The 22609-nt window shown below is 43.4% G+C and overlaps 1 protein-coding gene across 2 annotated transcripts; it reads right to left on the bottom strand.

The window, feature by feature from the left end:
- Nucleotides 1-1933: 1933 nt before the first annotated feature.
- Nucleotides 1934-20858, bottom strand: GUCD1 (guanylyl cyclase domain containing 1). 2 transcript variants are annotated; one of them, XR_005748640.1, is made up of 7 exons: nt 20626-20858; nt 16651-16735; nt 9272-9437; nt 3405-3496; nt 3084-3325; nt 2576-2994; nt 1934-2542 (listed from the first exon to the last, which is right to left on the bottom strand). XR_005748640.1 is itself a non-coding variant. In XM_040349427.1 (6 exons), the coding sequence occupies exons 1-6, from the start codon at nt 20705-20707 to the stop codon at nt 2903-2905; spliced, it is 759 nt and encodes a 252-aa protein (XP_040205361.1). In that variant the 5' UTR covers nt 20708-20858; the 3' UTR covers nt 1934-2902. The 2 variants fall into 2 exon arrangements, 1 of the variants encoding a protein (XP_040205361.1); XM_040349427.1 differs by having other exon boundaries at nt 1934-2994.
- Nucleotides 20859-22609: the final 1751 nt, after the last annotated feature.

Raw genomic sequence — 22609 nt, 5'->3', positions numbered from 1 at the left:
TAACCACTTATTGCAAAATTCCTTTAGTTGCAAAATGTTTGAGTTTTTTTTTTTTTGCATGAACTGACCTTTTCAGAATTCTCCTACACAATTTCCCCCCTCAGAATAGACAGATCAACGCTGCAGCCATTAGCTGTATGCTGGCTTTCCAGCAGGACCAGTCTGTTAAACAGAGACATGTACCAGAATCTGGCCAGTTCCTGCTGAATCGCCCGAATTTCTGTAGATGTATACTCAGCTTTAGAGTTAACCAACATATGTGGGGGGTTAATATATAAACATCCTTAAATACTTGTAGCTGCTCCTCGGACTACAGATATGCAAAACGCAGTGACACATGATCATCACAGAAGGGCAGAGGTACAATGTGGCTGACAGCCTAGACTAGTGATGGCGAACCTTGGCACCCCAGATGTTTTGGAACTACATTTCCCATGATGCTCATGCACTCTGCAGTGTAGTTGAGCATCATGGGAAATGTAGTTCCAAAACATCTGGGGTGCCAAGGTTCGCCATCATTGGCCTAGACTAACCATCTTTATATTGTGCTAACCCTAACCTTGGTGGTACAGTGCCATGCAGACAGAAATAATTTTTTTATAACCTGGTAGTTCATATTTGGAGGTCTGTAACCATGTGTGTTAAAGTTTCATACCCAAAAAGTATTATACTGCTGTTAAAATATGTGGGCTGCAATTACTGACCTCCTGAAAATGCTAGCTACCTGGCAGTATCTGGCTTCAATAAATTAGGCCATTGATCATGAAAAAATCCTGCTGCTCAGTAAAGTCAGAATTTCTAATGTGCACTTGTTTCAACTGACTTGGAAAGCAACTGAATCATGATGGCTAGGAAAGCCCTGCCCCTTAGCTATTTAAGAAATATCACACGGCAGGGCAGGTAGACCGCAGGAGCGTTTTGTCACGGACGGATCTCCCCCCCCCCCCTTTCTATAGGTCCGGAGGTGTCGTGAATAATGATGGATCAAGGAACATTATTTTTTTTAATAAAAGGACTTGTCAAAACTCTTGTACCGTCTGTATTCACTTTATTGGTGAATGGGTAGGTGCCCCATACGTATTCACATAAGGGGGGGCAGGATCCAGATTTCAATAATCCCCCTGCAGACTTCCACCACAACAGCCAAGGGTTGTGGGGAAGAAGCCCTTGCTTCCATCAACATGGGGGACAAGGTGCTTTGGGGTGGGCGCTCTTCCCCTCCCTTTCCTGACAACATGCATGCTCGAATAAGGGCCTGGTATGAATTTGGGGGGGTGCCACTTTTTTTTATTTGGCATGGGGTTCCTCTACAAATCCATACTAGACCCAAAGGGCCTCTTATGGATTAGGGGGACCCCACGCTGCCCCCCCCATATTTATTTTTTAAAAAAAACTCACAATGCGCATCAAAAAATACAGATGTGAAAGTGTACCATAGGAAACCACGTTACATGGACTGTAGTGCATTTCTGAAAACTACAAAATGCATATGTGTGAACGTAGGGAAAATGTGCATTCCAGGAGGACCCCGCTGAGCACAGGTGCAAATTTTACTGAAGGCTTTGACCCGTCTCTGCTGTTAAATTATCAAATAAGACAGATGCAAATAACAGCCCTGTTATTGGTTCGTGGAAGGTAAGAAGATCCATGTCAGAGAAATTGATGTCCTACATTGTGTGGCTAGGACTGGAGGGCTCCCTAGGGTATGGGCAAGGCTGTGAGCTTTTTCATGCCAACTTTTAGGCAATGCATTTACTTTATAAACTATGCAGACCTGACAGGTACACGTTAATCAGTATTGTTTGTACCCAACAACTGTACGGTCAACATACACTGGAATCCTTTACTGACTGGGAATACTTGATATTGCTGAAACACAATAAAAATAAAATAGATTGGTATGACATAATAAAACAAGGACAGTGTCCATCTATATATGTATAAAATGTTACTTTATTAATATGGTTGCCTGTTGTTGATTGCATACGTCCTTCACCTTTTATATGGCAGATAGCCTGCAATTTATAGATCAGTGCTAAATATGTACACACCCTCTGTGTTTATGAAATCAAGTTGATATCCTGTAATAAACCCTAGCCTGTGGATGGAAGAAGCAGAGAGAACAGAGGCCCCCTTGACAGTCTCAGCTTATAGTTTTAACCAGACAGACAATAGGCACAGCATACTACAAAAGTCATAACTAAAGAATAAGTACACCTCAATCATAAAAATCTAAAACTTTGTTGCACCTCATACCAGGCTGACCTATACCCAGTAGCTTAAAATTATAAAATAATTTTCCCCTAGAAACTCCAAAAGGAAGTAGACAGTACACGTGAGTCCATTATTTATAGCAGGAGATCCCCAAAAAGCATTTGGATGTGCTTGCCGATTCATTCATACAGAAGATGGAGAACTGGCAGCATGCTCACAGAGGGATGTTGGAGATGCACGCGCCATTTATGCAGCAGTACTGAGTCAAAGATGTACAGGGGGCTTTATCAGCCATCAAAAATAAAACGATTGAGGCTTCCAACAGTGCCTTCAGTGAACAGCAGGCAAAAATAAAAGGTACCCTTTATCTGTAAACTTACTTGATTTGAATGGATAGATTTAAGGTGCCAAGGTGTGTAAAAAGTGCACTTATCCTTAATTTACAGAGCCTGCGCTTGACTACTGCAATAGTACTAAAGGTAATTACCCCAGTTATTGTGCTCAGTAAATTTTACATACACAATTCCATCTAGTGGTGGAAGTCTACCCTGGAGAGCATTTTGGATCCAGCTGTTATCCATGAGGTTATTTTTATTTCACTCTGTAGATGTAAAAAATGTCTCTGTATAGCAGAATTAGTTCTGCATATATGAAAGTAATCTGCAGTGCTGCATATTCCATCCTAGTGTCAGCTGCCCACAAAGATTAACAGGATGTCCTCATCTGTGCCGTAGCTGCATCGAGCTTCTTCAAAGTTAGTGATGCTTGTCCGACACAATCCTGAAGGCAGATATACATAAAATACTATCAAATGAGGTTTCTTATTACTCATACAAAAATAGGTTACAATACAAAATCAAGTTACTCACGGTCAGCATAACCTGGATTGTTGTAGAAAAGACTGCCGGAGCTTTTCTTGTAACCACAAAGTATTATAAAGTGGCCTTGGTAATCACTACTTCTGCAGAAACATTTCTGTCCGATCGGGAGAAAACAGCAGTATTTAACACGGCTAGGACACAGATCGCACAATAGCAAAACAGCATTAACTAGTACTATGGCCACATGTCCCTGGGAAAGATGGTTTTGCAGCTCCTGTATTGTAACACTCCTGTGTAAACAGAAAAAAATGTGTAAGCACAAAACAGCATATCTAAATTGTAGGTTGACAAAAAAGTAAATAGATGTACCTTTTTTCCACATTGACACCTTGAGTCTTGGCTTGTGCAAATAGCTGGTTTACTCTGTTCTCCTCTGCATCAAAGTGCTTTCTGTAGAATGACTGAACAGATTTGAAATTGGTTATAAGACATAAAAATTAAGCAATTAGAGGTTAAAGTGGAAGTAAAAGGCAAAACCTAACTTAGGGCTTGTACACACGATACAAAAAGCAGAAGGAAAAATTTGTACGACGAGCAGTCTGTCGATTTTCGGATCGTTAGTACAGTGCTTGTGACAACAGATTTTTCTTATTCATGGGACAAAAGCTGGGTGTGCAGACTATAAAATTTCTGTCCGATGTGAACCAAGCATTCGATATTTTTTTTCCGTTAGTACGGTTTTCGTTCCAAAAAAATTTTGCAAGATCAAGACTACACATGCTCAGAAACAAAAGAGTTCATACAAAACTATTCAACACATTGCGTCACTTCTGATGTTGTATTCTATTGTCTGAAAAATCAAAGCGCGTGTACGAAGTTTAACTCTAAACCTACTCTTACTTGAAAGCCTAATCTATCTAACCCTGTAAAGAAAAGATCACTATACTTACCTGTTCTGAAGCCGCTCTGGTCTGGTCCCAGGCTGAGCAGACAGCAGTGGGTAGGGGAGGCATCTGACAATAGAAGCCCCACTATGTCTATGCATGACGTCACTTCCCAGGTATTTCCCCAACTGTTGTCAGCTTTTTCCTGCACAAAGAACTGAACCGGTGATCTGCCGTGCTGGTTCCAGGTATAACGGACGTTCCAGCGCATGCGCGAACTGATGCGCTAAGATGGTTCCAGCTATCGGGAAAGTTCCTTTAAGCACTGCGCAGGTGCAAACTTGCTGACGGAAATCCCCGAACGGCGGCCGGCATCCAGGGCGACGTGGACTTAGAGGAAAGTGGCCAGTCGGCCTCACGTCCGAGCGCTTCGCTCGCTCGGCCTCCTGGCTCTTTTTTTAACATCCTCCAATCCACGGGGATGTTAAAGAATGAGCCTGGATGCCGGGCGAGGTTCGGGGATTTCCGTCGGGAACTTTGCGCCTGCGCAGTCAGTGAAGGAACTTCCCCCATAGTGGAACATTCAGGACAAGTCACCGGCTTCAGTATAACCAAGTGTGTGCTGAGCTATTGCTCAATAAATCACGACAATGTATCCAATTCACAACAAAATAAACAAACATTTTAAAAAAGTGTACACGTGCGAGTCAAGTAATTCAGTCCATATGAATATAGACAGCATGCCCAAAGGGAATAGTGTGGAGGTTTAGGCTTTCACATTTCTTCAGCACTTGCTTAAAGTGGTTTTCACCAGATTTTATATTCATATGGACAGAATTGTGGACTCATACATGTACTCTTTATTTTGTTTTGGACTGTATATTTTGGATGATTTATCGTAATTTATATTGATTGAGCAATAGTGCGGCACATTTGCACTTCACTTTGGGCGATTTTTCCCACTTTTTCCTTGAAGCTTTTTATAAACTGGTGCGTAGAATTATTTCACATAAATATCTGGAATTTAGTTAAACATTGTTCTTTACCATTAATTACATCTACTGAACAAACTCTGAGGGCACTTTCACACTGGTGCAGAGGTAGTAAAGCGCTGATATTTTTAGCGGTGCTTTACCGTAGTTTTTGCAGTGCTTTTAACCCTCGCTATCGGTCAATGAAAGGGTTAATGGCACCCTCAAAACACCAATGCCAAAGCGCTTTGCAGACGCTGCCCATTGATTTCAATGGGCAGGGTGTTTTAGAAGCGGTGTATACAGTCCTGCAAGCACTCAAGCTTTCACAGGCACTATTTTTAGCGCTAAAAACAGCCACTTTACTTCTTCATAAGAATATGTAAATACTTTGAACATTAAAGTCTGTGCACAGGTGCACTTTAACCCTTTCCAGAGCATTTTTTCTTTATTTTTGCACATTAAGGGCCAGTTTACATTAGACGCAGTTCCGTTTGTTTTTTTCTGCACAAAATGCATGCACACTGTTTTCCATGTATTCCAATGGCTGTAGTTGGTTTTTGAACTGGAAACTGACTGCAATGGTGTGAACTAGAGACATTGGAATACATGGAAAACACTGTGCATGCATTTTTGCAGAACAAATGCACACAGAACTGCGTCTGGAGTGAACTGGCCCTAAAACCCTTTTTTATTTTTGGAAAGCATTGAACATATAGAACAAAAAAATGGCAGCCATTTTTTTTTTTTACACACACAATATTTGCTCAACTGCATATCAAGCCTAAAAACTCTTATGCTGCGTACACATGATCATTTTTCGGATTGTAAAAAACAACGTTTTTCAGGCTCTAGAAAAAACAATGTTTTTTTCAACCCGATCATTAAAACGGCCTTGCCTACAAACGTTTGTGAAAAAAAAATGCTCTAGCAAAGCGCGGTGACGTACAACGGCACTATAAAGGTGAAGTTCCATTCGGATGACGCCACCCTTCGGGCTGCTTTAGCTGATTTTGTGTTGGTAAAAGACGATTCGCGCTTTTCAGTCTGTTACAGCGTGATGAATGTGCTTACTACATTACGAACTAGCGCTAGTTTTACCAGAAGTGCTCCCGTCTCATAACTTGCTTCTGAGCATGTGCGGATTTTTCACGTCGTTAAAGCCTACACACGACCATTTTTTATAACCCGAAAAACGACAACGTTAAAAACGTTTCTGAAAAAATAGAGCATGTTCAAAAAAAAAAAAAAAAATTGCCCGTTTTTCAGAACCCGAAAAATACTCTGAAGCCCACACACGATCGTTTTTAATGACATTAAAAAAAAAAGTCATTTTTACAACCCGAAAAATTATTGTGTGTACGCGGCATTAGAAAGGGGGAAAAATAAATAAAAATGTTTTTTGTACAAACACTATAAAATACCCAATGCTTTAGTTAAATGAAACAGATGAGATTGTGTCAAGTAAATAGATACCAAATAGTTCAAGCCTAAAAGCTGAATGCCAGAAGAGAATCACTAGGAGAGCCTGTGAAACGGTATGTGGTCACCCACAGGAAGGCATGTTAGGTGAATCAGCCGTGAGCCCAATTAGACTCACAGCTGTAAAGATGATGGGCAGGGCTACAAATAAGCTGGGTAGCTGTTGGATCAAGATAGTCCTGAACTGGGAGAGGATGTATGCGATTCACACTTGTACTTGGACCCCAAAGCTGCATGACAAGTAGCACCCGATGTTTCGCAATGAGTACCGCTCATATCTGTGCAACAAAGACGCAGCAACTTTAAAGAAGTTCCTACACAACTTTGGTCTGATTTTCATGTGACTTGAGGGCCATAGACTTTAATGTAAACCTACAAAAGTCGCACTTGCACACCTTATCTGAGCATGCAGGTCAGGAGGAGGAGGAGGGGGGGGGGGGCAGGTGAGCCATACAAGGCCACATGTCCTCAACATTGGGGGGGGGGGGTTGCTTTGGGGCAGAGGTGACAAGATCCTCTTCCCCACAACCCTGGCCAATTGTTTTGGAGGTCTGCAGGCAGGTTTGGGCTTATCAGAATCTGGAATCCCCCCCATTAACAAGACCCCAGATCCTGGCCCCCATCATATGTAAATGAGTATGGGGTATATAGCACCCTTACTCATTCACCAAAAGAAAAGTAGTGTAAAAAAATGACAGTAGGCAGTTTCCCCCCCAGTGATGTCACCCCTTGTGACATCATTGACTGAGGGCATGCTGGAGAACCCCACCGTTTTTTTCCCCATTGTCGGCATTCTTTTGTTTACATTTGGCCTTCATATTTAAATAGTTAGGCTGGTTGTGGGGGGGGGGGGGGGAAAGAAAAATAATTTTACAATCCTATAAACACAACCCCATACCCACAGTTGATCCAGAGAAAGGCAAGAAAACCCCAGTAAAGCATGACAGGAAGTTGACAAAGAAGCAGGTCCCCTGGCAGGGAAGAATAGCGGTGGCAGCAGGAGGCTTTCGGCTGTAGATTCAGAATCTTGAGGCGTCTCCATTCATCCTTGCTGGCAGTGCCATTTTTTTTGAGCAGCCCATTCTATTCCTGGACGGTGGCCAAGGAGGGGACTCATGCGATACCCACATGGACTGTCTCTACCACTGCCATACCTCCGCACCCTCCACGTTTGTGAGTGCACTATTTTTATTTGTTTATATTGCTCATTAAACTTTCCTCAATCATACTGCACTATGAGGTGTGTGAGTGTTACCCATAAACAACTCAGTAAAACTATTACTCATTAGTGTGTGTCCATACCCAATATGGGTTACACTAATGAGGTTTATGTACGCAAATGTGTCCTAGGTGTGCAAACTTTTACATATGTGCGCAAGGGCATGATTGGCCACCCCTACACTTTTTTGGGGGTTTTTAAGCCAATTGTTTAATTGACTTATACATTTATTACCATCACAAGGGGGCCGAAAAGCTTCCAGTGTGAGAATAGTATTGTGGGGCGATAGGTTCGCTTCAATAGAAACATTTAGACCCCTTTTCAGTGCCTGTAAAGCGCCTGAAAACTGCTTCCCATACATGAAAGCTTTCACTCTCAAGCTGTGCCTTTGTGGGACTTTAGGAAAAGTCCTGCAAGCAGTATCTTTGGGGCGGTTTGGGAGCGCTGTATACAGCGATCCCAAAATACCCTGCTCATTGAAATGAATGGACAGAGCTTTCAACGCGTGTGAAAAGCGTTTCACAAGCGGGCGCTTTTAACCCCTTCTTCAGCCGCAAGAGTGGGTTAAAACGCACGCATAGCGTTCCGAAAAGCACTGCTTAAACAGCGCCAACACGGCTCAGTATGAAAGGGGGTCTAGGGGTTCATTAGACCCCCATGTCTTTTCCGCACTATCACGTAGTAAAACTAGGACAACTCAAACATCGTCACCTGCCACCTGCAAACTTGAAAGTGCTCAGACCAGAGCGCCTCCGGCTTTGTAAATAGGAGAGATCAGGTATGTAATCTCTCCTTCTCACACACCCCCTTGGCATCCTGAAGTATTAGTTTGTGGCCCCGAACTCCCAAAAGGAGCAGCAGAGCCCAGGAACCAAGAGCGGGAGGAGTTTTGGGGGACTTCTACTTCTGTTGCTTTTAAAAGTGATGAAGTGGTTTTACTGCTGCTCATATTACTTGTAAAAGAAAGCCCAGAGGCACATTTTAAAACAAAAGTCAGGGCTGCTATTGCTGTAGGCTTTTTTTTAATTCTTTCAATATTGTCATGTGTGGTACACATCGGTAGCAAAAGGATTAGAATGATCCAACTACCTACAAAAACAAAAACACACATAGTCATCACATTTTATTCATGGCATTTGGGGACTTATATTGGAGTTTACCTTATCTTGTAACACTGGTGACTTGCAACCCTTTTCTGCATCTATAAGCAGACAAAGCCTGCTTAATATATAAAAAAGTTAGACACTCATTGATGGGATCAAGTTATTACAATTAAAGAAAGGTCAATTCTAATTTAGTATATGTTTTTAAATAGTCAGAACTGCCCACTATAATGTATATTTTGTAAAGCTGTATTCAGATAAGATGTAGTACACTTCAGGAAACCCATGTATTATTGCCAACAGCAGTTTCAGCAACTGTCAACATGAAATTGTCTCACCAACCGTTTATGGCATAATTACAGTCATCAAGCCATAAAGGTCACAGTCCAGTGGTCTCAAATTCTGTAACTTTTCACAGCCAACAATTCTACGCTAAAAGCCTCCAGCACTGCGCATTAAGTGAAAAACAAAACACTGTGTACTGTAAATGTTGTATAGTGATAGACAAAGAGCTGATAGTGAGTAAGAAGCAAAAATACTGTACATTGTACCCTTTACATCTGATAAAAGAACTTACTTGATTCTTGTATCCTTTGTCTACACCAAGTGTCTGTGTGCAGAACCGATGTTGTACCCCAAAGTGGTGCATAAGATATGCCAGGTCAATTGTCCAAATACTTTTTGTGAGTTGAAGCTCTTTCATTGCATTCTGGAACTCATCCTCACAAAGCAGATCTAGATATCTACAAGACAAAAGCAGAAGAGAAAAAGAGTAAACAAATAGCTGAACACGATTGAAAATAATTCATTCACACAACTGTAGAGTTCTCTTGGCATGCATTAACATGTTAAAAAACAAAAACACACTATATATCTGCTACATGTCATTTAATATAAAAAAAAAATACCTTAACATTTTACTTTGGCCCCCCCCCCCCCCAATCTCTTTTTCCCCCCCTTCTTCCTTTTTTCATTATGTAGTGTTGGTTTTGGTTTATGCAATTTTGTCTGAATAACTTGTTTGTATTGTTTTAATGTTGTTTGCATATAAAAAAATAAACAAAATTACTTTGCAACGGTCTTGATTCTAATAACGCACTGATGATGTATGTAATTGACTAAATATGGGTTTGTGTCCATGACAGGGCACTGACATCACCAGCATCCTGACCCTTTGTTTACATGTGCTTGAGGGGGGGTTGACCTAGCCTGCAGCTGATTGAACTACAAAATAAATAAAAACGTGGAAGTTCAGATACATATGATTTTGGTAAAAGCTCACCTGCAATTGCAGGTAAACACATTAATATATACTAATGCAAAGCATGTCTGTGCCTAACCCCCCCCCCCCCCCCATTTAGGGTGACAAACCAGTTTATCTTTGAAGCCCACTTCCTCTCCTACTAATAGTTATACCTCTATTTAGTAGACTAGACTGAGCTTTTGGAAATAAAGGCGAGCATGCATATGTTTTTCTTTCCACCCACTGTAAATTGTACAGTACCTGAATGGTTGATTGCAATGCCCAAGCACCGTCACATGGGGGCAAGTCCTTTGTTAATTGACATGGAGCTTACACAGGGATTTCTACCTGGGCATCAGGTCAATAGGACATCGTGGGAGCATAGGAAATGGAAGTATTAATTTAGCCCTACATGGCTCAAATTTGGGCCAATTGCTTCTGAAATTCAAGCCATAGTTGGCCCTGTCAGCCCCCCCTAGCTTTACAAAAGTCCATTAAAAAAATTGATTGAGCTGGATAAAAAATGAACGTCTAAACAGCAACTGCATCCAATCAGATGCAATTACTGTCTGGGTATTCAGGCAGCTGTTGTAGACGCCCCTACTACAATGGTCTTTGCTAGCTTTTGGGTCTGGTGCCAAGCAGCTGCCCTGCTCCATTCTGCAAACAGGAGCTCAGCTGCTCGGCATGGGTGCTATTTAGAGACTAGATTTAGTTTTGGTCCTAGTCTTTTGACTAAAATTCCATTTTAGCTCAAGTCGTATTTTAGTCATCTGAATTGTTTTAGTTTTATTCATCTTTTAAGCCCCATACATACTGAGTACTGTGTTCTGACAGGTGGATGACACCCGTCCCCGTCCCCCCGCCGCCAGAACGCTCCAGTCAGCCCTGAACTGGACCCAGCTGGCTTCTGTTGGACCTACTCCAGTACACATGGAACGATGCCACCAGACATTGTGTTTAATTACAGAATGCTTTACAATCATTGATTAAATGCAAAGCATTCTCTCAATGGCACCTGTGCCCAGAAGCCAACCCATGGTGTTCACAATGCAACAGGGCAGTCGTCTGGCACTGGACCCAAAAGCTAGTTGAGATCACTGGAAAAGTGATGGCTTGGAGTAGCAGCAAAAGTGGCCTATATAGAATCTGCACTACTTCCTAACCTCACACTTATTTTTGTAAAACATATAAATTGTAGCACTAAGTGGGGATACAGTTATGAACACTGAATGTCTATTTTGAAAAAATTATAAACCAAAAAACACCAAGTGACAGATGTGTAAACAAAAAAAAGGACTGATCAATATAGGAAAAAAGTCCAAATTGTAAATGGTGATGAAAACTTGATTGATGTATGCGACTAGGTGAATAGTCCTAGATCAACGGTGATTCACACTTGAACGTGATGCACACAAAACCGCCACCAAGAAACGGCAAGTGTTTCTAACCATTATTAAATGCTCATTGCCTACGGTATTACGCTATGTGTTTCATTACTCTTTTCCAACACATCTGGTCCATGGTTTGACCGTTTGGGGGTCATAATCTTCAAGCATTAGATATCTCCCTTTTGATTGGTGGATTTGCTGTTTCTTTGCCGTGTGAAGATCTGGTCCTACACTGTCACATCCATTGTATACACTCAGCTCTGTTGACCCTCTGGGCGTAGGCTCATTAGGGTTCAATTAATCTGGTAAGCTGCAATATTGGTGCCGGTTTTTCTACAAGTGTGCATCATGTTCAAGTGTGATCTAGGACTATTCACCTAGTCGCATACATCAATCAAGTTTTCATCACCATTTACAATTTGGACTTTTTTCTTATATTGATCAGTCCTTTTTTTTGTTTACACATCTGTCACTTGGTGTTTTTTTGGTTTATATTTTTTTCAAAATAGACATTCAGTGTTTATATCTACACTGCTCAAAAAAAAATGAAAGGAACACTTTGAAAACATATCAGATCTCAACGGGCAAAAATCTCATACTGGATATTCTATACTGATATTGACTGGGTAATGTGTTAGGAATGAAACGATTGCACATCATTAGATGGAAATGAAAATTATCCACCTACAGGGCTGAATTCAAAGACACCCTGAAAATCTAAGTGAAAAATTATGCAGCAAGATAGTCCATTTTGCTGAAATTTCATTGCTCAACTCAAAATGGTCCTCAGTAGTTTGCATGGCCCCCAAGTGCTTGTAGGTATGCCTGACAACATCAGGGCATGCTCCTAATGAGACGATGGATGGTGTCTTAGGGCATTTCCTCCCAGATCTGGACCAGAGCATCAATGAGCTCCTGAACAGACTGAGGTGCAACCTGGCGGCACCGGATGGACCGAAACAATGTCCCACAGGTGTTCTTTTGGATTTAGATCAGGTGAGCGTGGGGTCTGACAATGGGTCCAAGAATTTTATCCCGATACCTAACGGCAGTCAGGGTGCCATTGTGTAGCCTGTAGAGGTCTGTACGTCCCTCCATGGATATGCCTCCCCAGACCATCACTGACCCACCACCAAACCGGTCATGCTGAATGATGTTACAGGCAGCATAAAGTTCTCTGCGGCTTCTCCAGACCCATTAACGTCTGTCACATATGTTCAGGGTGAACCCGCTCTCATCTGTGAAAGGCATGGGGCACCAGTGGCGGACCTGTCAATTCCATGGTGTTCAATAGAAAATGCCAATTGAGCTCCACAGTGTCCGGTAGTGAGCACAGAGCACACTAGAGGACGTCAGGCCCTCAGGCCACCCCCATGAAGTCTGTTTCTGATTGTTTGGTCAGAGACATTCACACCAGCGGCCTGCTGGAGGTCACTTTGTAGGGCTCTGGCAGTGCTCATCCTGTTTCTCCTTGCACAAAAGAGCAGATACCGGTCCTGCTGATGGGTTAAGGACCTTCTACGGCTCTGTCCAGCTCTCCTAGGAGTAACTGCCTCTCTCCTGGAATCTCCTCCATGCTCTTGAGACTGTGCTGGGAGACACAGCAAACCTTCTGGCAATGACACATATTGATGTGACATCCTAGAGGAGTTGGACTGCCTGTGCAACCTTTATAGGGTCCAAGTATCGCCTCGTGCTACCAGTAGCGACACTGACCCTAGCCAGATGCAAAACTAGTGAAAAACAGTCAGAAAAGATGAGTAGGAAAAGAAATGGCAGACACCTCCACCTGAAAACCATTCCTGTTTTGGAGGTCGTCTCATTGTTGCCCATCTAGTGCACCTGTTAATTTCAATTAACAGCAAAGCAACTGAAACTGATTAACAACCCCCTCTGTATTCACCCCTCCCCCTCTGCTACTTAACTGACCAGATCAATATCCCAGGAGTTCTGATTCAAAAAAAAATTTTTTGAGCAGTGTATATCTGGCAATATATTTTGCTGATGTTCTGAAATCCCTGGTGAGGTCCCTCCTCTCAGCCACAGTGACTGCTACTACAAGGTAGGAATACTAATAAAAGAGGGGCAGGATTAGCAGCACTGCAGGCAGACAGCACATCAGTAAAAGTTGACTTGCAGGGAGATTCATTCTCCCCGAATTCAGCCTGGTCTCCCAGTACTCTGAAATGTATGGTGGCTATACACACACACACTCAATTGATGTTATCAACTACACCTCCAATTTTACCATTCAAGTTCACAAATTTGATGGAAATTGAATTCACCAACAAGCATCCTAGTGCCACCGATCTAAGCAGCACTAATAATTTCCACTCAGTTTGATTGAATCAAATCTAACTTGATTGGAAGGGACGGTATGCCCATTTGATTGTTTACGGATTTGATCTATTTGATAGAATTGCACATCACTTGTTAGAGCTGCACAATTAATCATTAAAAAATTGTGATCTCGATAAAATCCCCCGGAGATCTCCAATGCAGAGTTTGACGATTCTTTCATATAACAAGTGGAGAGAATTTATCTGCTCACTTAGCTGTCAAAAGAAAAAGTCTGAGCAGTCTGCCAAGTTTAGATCAAAGGGATAAACTTCTGTGTGTGTAAACAAAGTCTGAGCAGTCTGCCAAGTTTTTTTAACAACATGAAACATTGTATCTAACTTCCTTCTAAGGCCCCGTACACACGACCGAGGAACTCGACGTGCCAAACACATCGAGTTCCTCGTCGAGTTCAGTGTGGAAGCCGCCGAGGAACTTGGCGGGCCGACTTTTCCCATTAACTAACGAGAAAATAGAGAACATGTTCTCTTTTCGGCCCGACGAGTTCCTCGTCGGCTTCCTCGCTGAAAAGTGTACACACGACCGAGTTTCTCGCCAGAATCCAGCTCCGACCGAGTTTCTGGCTGAATTCTGCCGAGAAACTCGGTCGTGTGTACGGGGCCTTAGAGCAAACGTTTGTGTGTAAATTCAGGAAGTTTAACCACCAAGGCCTCATTCACACTTGGCGGACTCCATCGCTACGGAGTCCGCCTGCTCAGCGGGAGATCAGTCCGCAGATCTCCGCTGAGCCGATGGATGACAAGCTCCTCTCTGCTCACTGAGCAGGGAGGGGCTTGTCAGGCACCGCTGTCTCCCTATGGAGCGATCTGATGAAAACGGACAGCATGTCCATTTTCATCAGATCTTACCCGATCTGATCCAAATGGATGGATGGGGACGTGGCCCCCATACGTCTGTTTTTAGCGGGTCGGGTTGTCAGCGGACATGTCTCTGCTGACATCCGACGCTCCATAACGATGCATGGAGCGGCCGTTCAGGTCCGTGACAGACGGACCCGAACGGCCCAGTGTGAATGAGGCCTTAAAGTCCAAATCTTTTTCTGACACTTGTTTAAGTTAAAATCAATATTTTTTGAGGGGAAATCACTTGGAACACCCAAACATACACACATATATACAGGGCCAATCCGCCCTATAGGCTCACTATGCAAGCCGCTTAGGGCCCCGCAAAGCTGTGGAGAGCCCCCTAAATTAATAGAGGCCCCGCCTGGTGAGAAGTCATTTTCGGCCCTCACCCTGCTTCTCAAATCGCTGGCTGCATGGGAGAAGAGGAAAGAAGTCAGCACCCCCCACTTCTCACTTTAACGTAAGATGTAATTTCCGACAGCAGAACACCCCCTCCCCCCGCTTCTAAACTTTAATATTTAATGTGATATTAAAGCACCCAACCCCCCCCCTCTTAACTTTAATGTGACATGTCATTTTTTCTTAGGGTCCCAGGGAGGTCAGGATCGGCACTGTGCATATATATATTTAGCAGAGACCCTAGGGAATAAAATGGCAATTGCTGCAATATTTGATGTCACACTGTATTTGCCCAGTGGTCTTCCAAATGCAATTTTTGGGGGAAATACACTTCAATGAATAAAAAAAAAACGTAAAGTTAGCCCAATTTTTTTTGTTTTAATGTGAAAAATGATGTTACGCCGCGAGAATCGTGATCTATCGTCTAAGCAAAAAAAAATAAAAAATCGTAATTCTCATTTTGGCCAGAATCGTGCAGCTCTATCACTCGTATTAAAATATATATATATATATATATATATATATATATATATATATATATATATATATATATATATATATATATATATATATATATATATATATATATATATATATAATCGAAGCGTGTATTAATCACATTAGTGATTAATCTACTTTGCTTTAGTAAAGAAAAAAAATGCACTATAAAAAAAAAAAAAAAAAACGTATTTATTTAGGAAAGCATTGCACCAGTGACCAGCAGATCGCTGATGCCATGCAGGCCTCCTGCAGATCTTTCTGTGTATGTGTGTCCCCGTACATCCCATATGGCAAGCATATACACTGACAGGAATTGTCAATTAATTAGCACAGCGATCCACAGTGCTATGGTAGTTCATTGAGAACTACAAGCCGACAGCCACAAACTTTATCCACACAGAGCTATGTGAATGAATGATGTGGCAGTGTGGGAGGAGCCTCGCTGATCTAAAAAAATTGACGGCTAGTATGAGGAAATTCTCCCCGTAGTGCTTTTACGGGGGGGGGGGGCTTGAAAATATAACATGTTCCCAAAGGTGAACTTATCCTTTAAGCAGCTGACCAAAGTAGGGACAAATATACAATAGTCCCCTCACTCAAATAAACTCAAATCATATTGTCGTCATACCAGGTGTAAAAGTAAGAGCACCACCACTGGGTCAAATGGGAGAAAGACTTCTTTAGAAACTGCCTATATAACCCTAAGGTCCCTTTCACATTGAGGCGTTTTTCATGCGGTACAGCGCTAAAAATAGCGCTGCTATACAGCATGAAAAAATCATGCCCTGCAGGCTTCAATGTGAAAGCCCGAAGGCTTTCACACTGAAGCGGTGCGGTAGCAGGACCACTCCAAAAGTCCTGCTAGCCGCATCTTTGGAGCGGTATAGGAGCGGGGTGTTTACCGCTCCCATACCGCGCCTTCCCATTGAAATCAATGGGAAACCGCGGTAATACCGCCCACAATGCGCCTCTGCAGAGGCGCATTGCGGGCGGTATTAACCCTTTTTCGGCCACTAGTGGGTGTTAAAACCGCATTGCTATCGCCCCAATAACGTGGTAAATACGACGGTATAGCGGTGCTACAAATAGCGCGGCTATACCGTCACCGCACCTCCACTGCCCAATGTGAAAGCAGCCTTAAAAAGTAGATATTTTTTAAGATTTTGTATATCGGAATCCTGAAATCGCTAATAAAAGTCCTACAACCAGAATAACTTACTGTAGCACCATACGCGCACATGCCAAGCCACAATCCCAGTGATAAGACTGCTGGATGAGAGGAACCTTCAGCTGAACATAGTCACCTAGAACAAAACAGAACATGAATGTATTTATTTTCTGTACAGGGACTCATCTTAGGACGCATTCACTAGTCTGTAAAAAATGCATTTACATTTTTTTTTTCTTACAAATATGAAAGCTGTATTTGGGCAAAAATTCAGGTCTGATTTGTCCCTAAAATGAGAACAGGGAAGCACAGGACCCCTGCTGTGAACCGCTCCGCACAACAGTGTGAACCCAGCCTTAAAGCGGCGTTTCACCCTGCAGAACAACTTTTTAGCATAAAATTTGGCATAGTAGCGCGAGCTACAGTATGCCTGTCTTAATTTTTTTATCCCCGTACTCACTGTTATATCGTACATAGAAGATTCCGACTGCCCGCGGGGAATGGGCGTTCCTTTCAAGAGGGAGGGTGATTGACGGCCGGCTCTGGCACGTCACGCTCCCCGAAGACAGCCGGAGTAGGTCTCGGCTCTTCACGGCGCCTGCGCACAGACTATGCGCAGGCGCCGTGAAGAGCCAAGCCTATTTCCGGAGAAGCGTGACGCGCCAGAGCCGGCCGTCAATCACCTTCCGTCTGGATTGGAACGCCCATTCCCCGCGGGCAGTCGGAATCTTCTATGTACGATTACACAGTGAGTACGGGGATAAAAAAATTAAGACAGGCATACAGTAGCTCACGCTACTATGCCTAATTTTATGCTAGAAGAAAAAAAAAAAACATTTTATAGGGTGAACCCCCGCTTTAAAGTACTTCATAGCCCCGATATGTGCCTGCTGTACAATGTACTTGTACGAGAAAGTCTCCTGTTCTCCTCTGTACTGCTGCCTTTGAGTGAATGTCCCTGCTAGTCCCTCAGATTTATTGTTAAAAACTGACCACACTAAGCAGGAGAGCACATTGTGGTCCATTCTCTAGCTGTGCTGGGAACTCAGTGTACTCTCCTCCTCCAATGATCAGACTTGTCCCGACACGCTCCACTACATAGCCAATCTCTGGGAAGCTTAGGGTACTGTTGCTTCTTCTCCCCCCAGCAGCTGAGAACAGAGGGAATGTGATCACTTATAAAAATAAAAAAAAGGGGGGGGGGGGGGGGAGGAGTATTATGTTTTTTTTTTTTATAGCTACACAAAGATGTTTTGCCTTTCATTTCCATTTTAAACTGAATAGGTTGTTTACAAGGTGATCGTTTACAATCACTTTAGTTTTTGTGGTTACAAACCAGCATACATGTGTTTATATACAAACACACAAAGCGTAGATTCTTAGATGCAGATTTTTGGATTCTGTGTTACGGATCTGAAGTCAGCTCATGTTTACACACCTGTGTGAATAACTCCATTGAAAATAATGAAGCTGCACATTCAGATTTGTAATTAAAAGACACGTGTATATGCTTTCTTTTATGGTCATGTGAATGAAAACACATCTGCAAAAAATGGATCTCGTACCATACCAGATCGTACGATTTTTGTTTAGGCCCGGTTCACACTGATGCGAGTTCATAACGAATGTGATGCGTCAAAAACATTCTAAATTTGTCATCCATTGTCATTGTTTTCAATGACGGTCGTTCACATACATGCATTGCAATTCCTCTACGAATGCGATGAGAAAAGGTCTTGTGCGAGTTTACAGCGTTTAGTCTCCATAGACATCAAAGTAAATCGTTCTGGAATCGCACTCGCACACAGGAAGTTAACACTTTTTTTTTACATTATAATTCCATTGGCTAGAAGATCAATCGCAGCTATGTCCAACTCCTGAAATTCACGGTAAATTCGCCGCTCAGCCTGGCTGTTGATTGGCTAGAGCCATTGGCTGGCGCTGCTGTTAATCACATCCAATAACGCCGCGCGCTGGGGGGCGCGGCCGAGTGATACAGTAAGCGGCTATAGCCGCTCGCTGTATCACGGGAGCGTGCCCGCAAGGACTCATCACCATGCAAGCTCTCTTTGAATGTGTGGAGTTCTTGTGGGGAGAACCAGAGACAGCTGCCGAGGGACCCCAGAAGACATGGATCGGGGCCACTCTGTGCAAAACGAGCTGCACAGTGGAGGTGAGTATAAGGGCCCTTTCACACGTACGGACCGTATGTCTGCATTTTCATCCGTCCCTTGCGGATGAAAACGGGACATACATGGGTCCCTATGTGATTGCGGGTGTCAGCGGATGACCATCCGCTGACTCCCGTAATTTGTCCGCCTCCGCAAAGATCCGCATTTTCGGCCGGAAGAACATTTTTCTTCCGTCTGCGGATCGGATCGGATAAACACGGACATACGGTCCGTGTTCATCCGATTCCCCATAGGGGAGAGCGGAGGAAACACAGGGCGGTCCCTGCACAGTGTGCGGGGACCGCCCTGTCAGCTGCCAGCTCAGCGGGAATTTTACGGAGGATACCCGCTGAGCTGTACGGACACACGGAGGCGGATCATTACTGATCCGCCCCGTGTGAAAGGGCCCTAACATGTTTGTCATTTAAAAAAAAAAAAAAAATCAGTACAGTTGTAGTCCAAAAATACAATGTACGTGACATCACGTCCGAAATTTTTTTATGTTGTATGAGAATTTGTGACTTTAGTAACTTATTAAAATTTCTACTTGCGACTAGCAAGCGAAAAAGGTCAGACGATCCGTCATCCGATTTTTCGGCTCGAGTGTACGGGGCATTAGGGCCCTTTCACACGGGCTGTCCGATCAGGTCCACCTGTCAGTTTTTCAGGCGGACCTGATCGGACCCTCCAGTCTCCTCTATGGAGCGGTGGATGTCAGCGGACACACGTCCGCTGACATCCACCGCTATCCGATCCGCAAAATCCAGACCGATATTGGTCCAATTTTCTATATGTCTGGCGGATCGGCTCAGATGGCAACGGACAGATCCGTTGCCATCTGATTTCCCCATAGAGAGCGTGACTCTGTCTGTCTCCGCTCTGCACAGTGAGCAGAGACGGACCTGTCATCCGCCCACTCAGCGGATCAATCCCCTGCTGAGCAAGCGGAATCCGTTCCACGGAGGCGCCCGTGTGAAAGAGGCCTTAAACTTACACGCTTACAAATGTGTCTACACGTTGATACATGTTAGCGTATAAAGAATACGTTCTTAGAAGCAGATTTACGGATCTTGGGGGTTACTTACGAAAGGCGAATCCACTTTGTACTACAAGTGCACTCGCTGTAGATCTGAAACAAGGGGAAGCTCTGCTGATTTTATCATCCAATCATGTGCAAGCTAAAATGCTGTTTTTTATTTTCCTTGCCTGTCACCCTCAGATCTACAGCGACTGCACTTCCAAGTGCACTTGTAGTGCAAAGTGGATTTGCCTTTAGTAAATAACCCCCTATGTGTTACGGATGTGAATTCAGCGTATGTTTACACACCTGTGTGAATGGCTCCATTTAGAACAATGCAGCAGCGTTCAGATCCATAATGAAAAACATCTGCATAATTCTATGCATCAGCTTCATTTTTTTATGTAAAAAGCATGTTTATTCATGGAGAATGGAAGGCAAACAACTAAGTTGCAAGGCAACGCTGCCCAGGACTGCTCCCCAAATATCAGATACAATTCTAAAAATGTATATCGGAGGAATTTACAAAATCTAGAGCGGTTGTGCATGGCAACCAATCAGCTGGCATCTTCATCTTGTTCAGCTGAGTTTGAAGATGAAAGCTAGAAGGGGATTGGTTGGCATGGCCAGATTCTGATAAGCTCCCCTCAATGTATATAGAATGGTGTTGTAGGGGTGAAATATAAAGCGTTGCTGGGCACAGAGGTAGTGTAGAGATGTGGGCAGTGTACAGCACATAGTATCCATGGGTGAGTGCCATGAGAAGACACAATGTAATGTCCTGTCAGTGGAAGGGATGTGAGAAGACAGAAGGCACACAGTGTACACATTACTGACGGTTGTCTGTGCTGTCCGCTGTAGCCGCAGAGCGCGGGGCGGCCTGGCCACCATCATTTTCTCCATTCCCTGGGCTCTTCATGGCCGTGTCCTCGCCTCCCGGAACATCCGGGCTTTCCTCATACCGAACTCCGTCCACCCGGTTCCCTTCAGGCGTATCCGGGGCGGAGCTACGCACGCACTCCGGAATCCCCAGTCCGGGTGTGTGCTGCTACGCCATAAAAAATGGGGCGTGGTTAGGTTTGAGGCGGGCGTGGAAGTTTAAAGTTCTGGGGCGGTTCTACGCCGAGGCGAGCGTGGTGTTTCAGTTTCTGGGGCGGGGCTAGGTTCAGGTGGGCGGGGAATTGATGTTTTGACACTGTGATCTGTGTAGGTGTGCAGGGAAGTGTGCTCCATGCAGCCACCCATTTAACCTTTTCACTGCCAGAGCCATTTTTGGAACACACGTTCAAATTTTTTTTTTACGAATGTAGATTAACCACTTGCTTACTGGGCACGTATACCCCCTCCTGCCCAGGTGAAATTTCAGCTTCCGGCACTGCGTCGCTTTAACTAACAATTGCGCGGTCGTGCGACGTGGCTCCCAAACAAAATTGACGTCCTTTTTTCCCCACAAATAGAGCTTTCTTTTGGTGGTATTTGATCGCCTGTGCGGTTTTAATTTTTTGCGCTATAAACAAAAAAGAGCGACAATTTTGAAAAAAATACAATATTTTTTACTTGTTGCTATAATAAATATCCAAATTTAAAAAAAAAAACACATTTTTTTTCTCAGTTTAGGCCGATACGTATTCTTCTACATATTTTTGGTAAAAAAAAAAAAATCGCAATAAGCGACTGGTTTGCGCAAAAGTTATAGCGCCTACAAAATAGGGGACAGAATTATTATTTTTTATTATTTTTTTTTTTTACTAGAAATGGCGGCGATCTGCGATTTTTATTGGGACTGCGACGTTATGGCGGACACATCGGACACTTTTGACACATTTTTGGCGCCATTCACATTTTTACAGCGATCAGTGCTATAAATATGCACTAATTACTGTATAAATGTGACTGGCATTGAATGGGGTTAACACTAGGGGGTGAGGAAGAGGTTAAATGTGTACCCTGCATCGTGTTATAACTGTAGGTGGAGGGGGGTGACTGGGGGGGGTGACCGATCTATATCCCTATGTACAAGAGACACAGATCGGTCTCCTCTCCAGAGACAGCACCGCTGTCTCTGTGTAAAACGGCAATGAGAGATGATCTCATATGTTTACATATGAGATCATCTCTCATTGGCCGCACAGATCGCATCGCAAACGGCCACTCTGATTGGCCGTTCGCGGCGATCTGTAATTGGCTGTGTCCAAGGGACACGGCCAACACAGAGTTTCCCCACTGCGCGCTCTGGAGCGCGCAGGGGGAACGCCCAAAAGGGGCGGACGTCTATTGACGTCCTGTTGGATTTTGGGATCCGCGCTGTAGCCGTCATTCGACTATAGCGCGGGTCCCAGGAGGTTAAGTAAAAAAAAAAAAAACACAAAACGTTATCTCTTTTGTGAAAACAAACAGTCTACAGAATAAAATAGTGGTAGTTCCATTTTTTTTATGAAACGCAAGTTCACTGTAGGGCACACAAACGCAATATATTAGCATAGGAAAAGCGATGCTGAAAAGTGGGTGAAGCGCTGCACACCCCAAATTGTTGTAAAAAGGAAACGTTACCCCGGGGGCTTTGTATTACAGCAAAAAGTAAATAATGTTGGATTGGTACAAAGGTTTTATTTTTATTTTTATGTCTCACAGGAAACATATCTATTATATTGAACCAAAAAGTTGTCAAGTAGTAACAATAAAAACATGTACGTATTGATTGACAGCATATTGATTAAGCCGTAAGGGCAGACATGCAAGAACATGGCATAATAATATTATAATAATGCTAAACATGATAAAACCCTGATGCGTTTTGACCTTGTGGAGGGCGGTCATCTTC

This window comes from Rana temporaria, chromosome 1 (assembly GCF_905171775.1).
Source record: "Rana temporaria chromosome 1, aRanTem1.1, whole genome shotgun sequence".
In the NCBI taxonomy this organism is placed as follows: Eukaryota; Metazoa; Chordata; class Amphibia; order Anura; family Ranidae; genus Rana; species Rana temporaria.
This window is presented reverse-complemented; position numbering and strand designations above follow the sequence as displayed.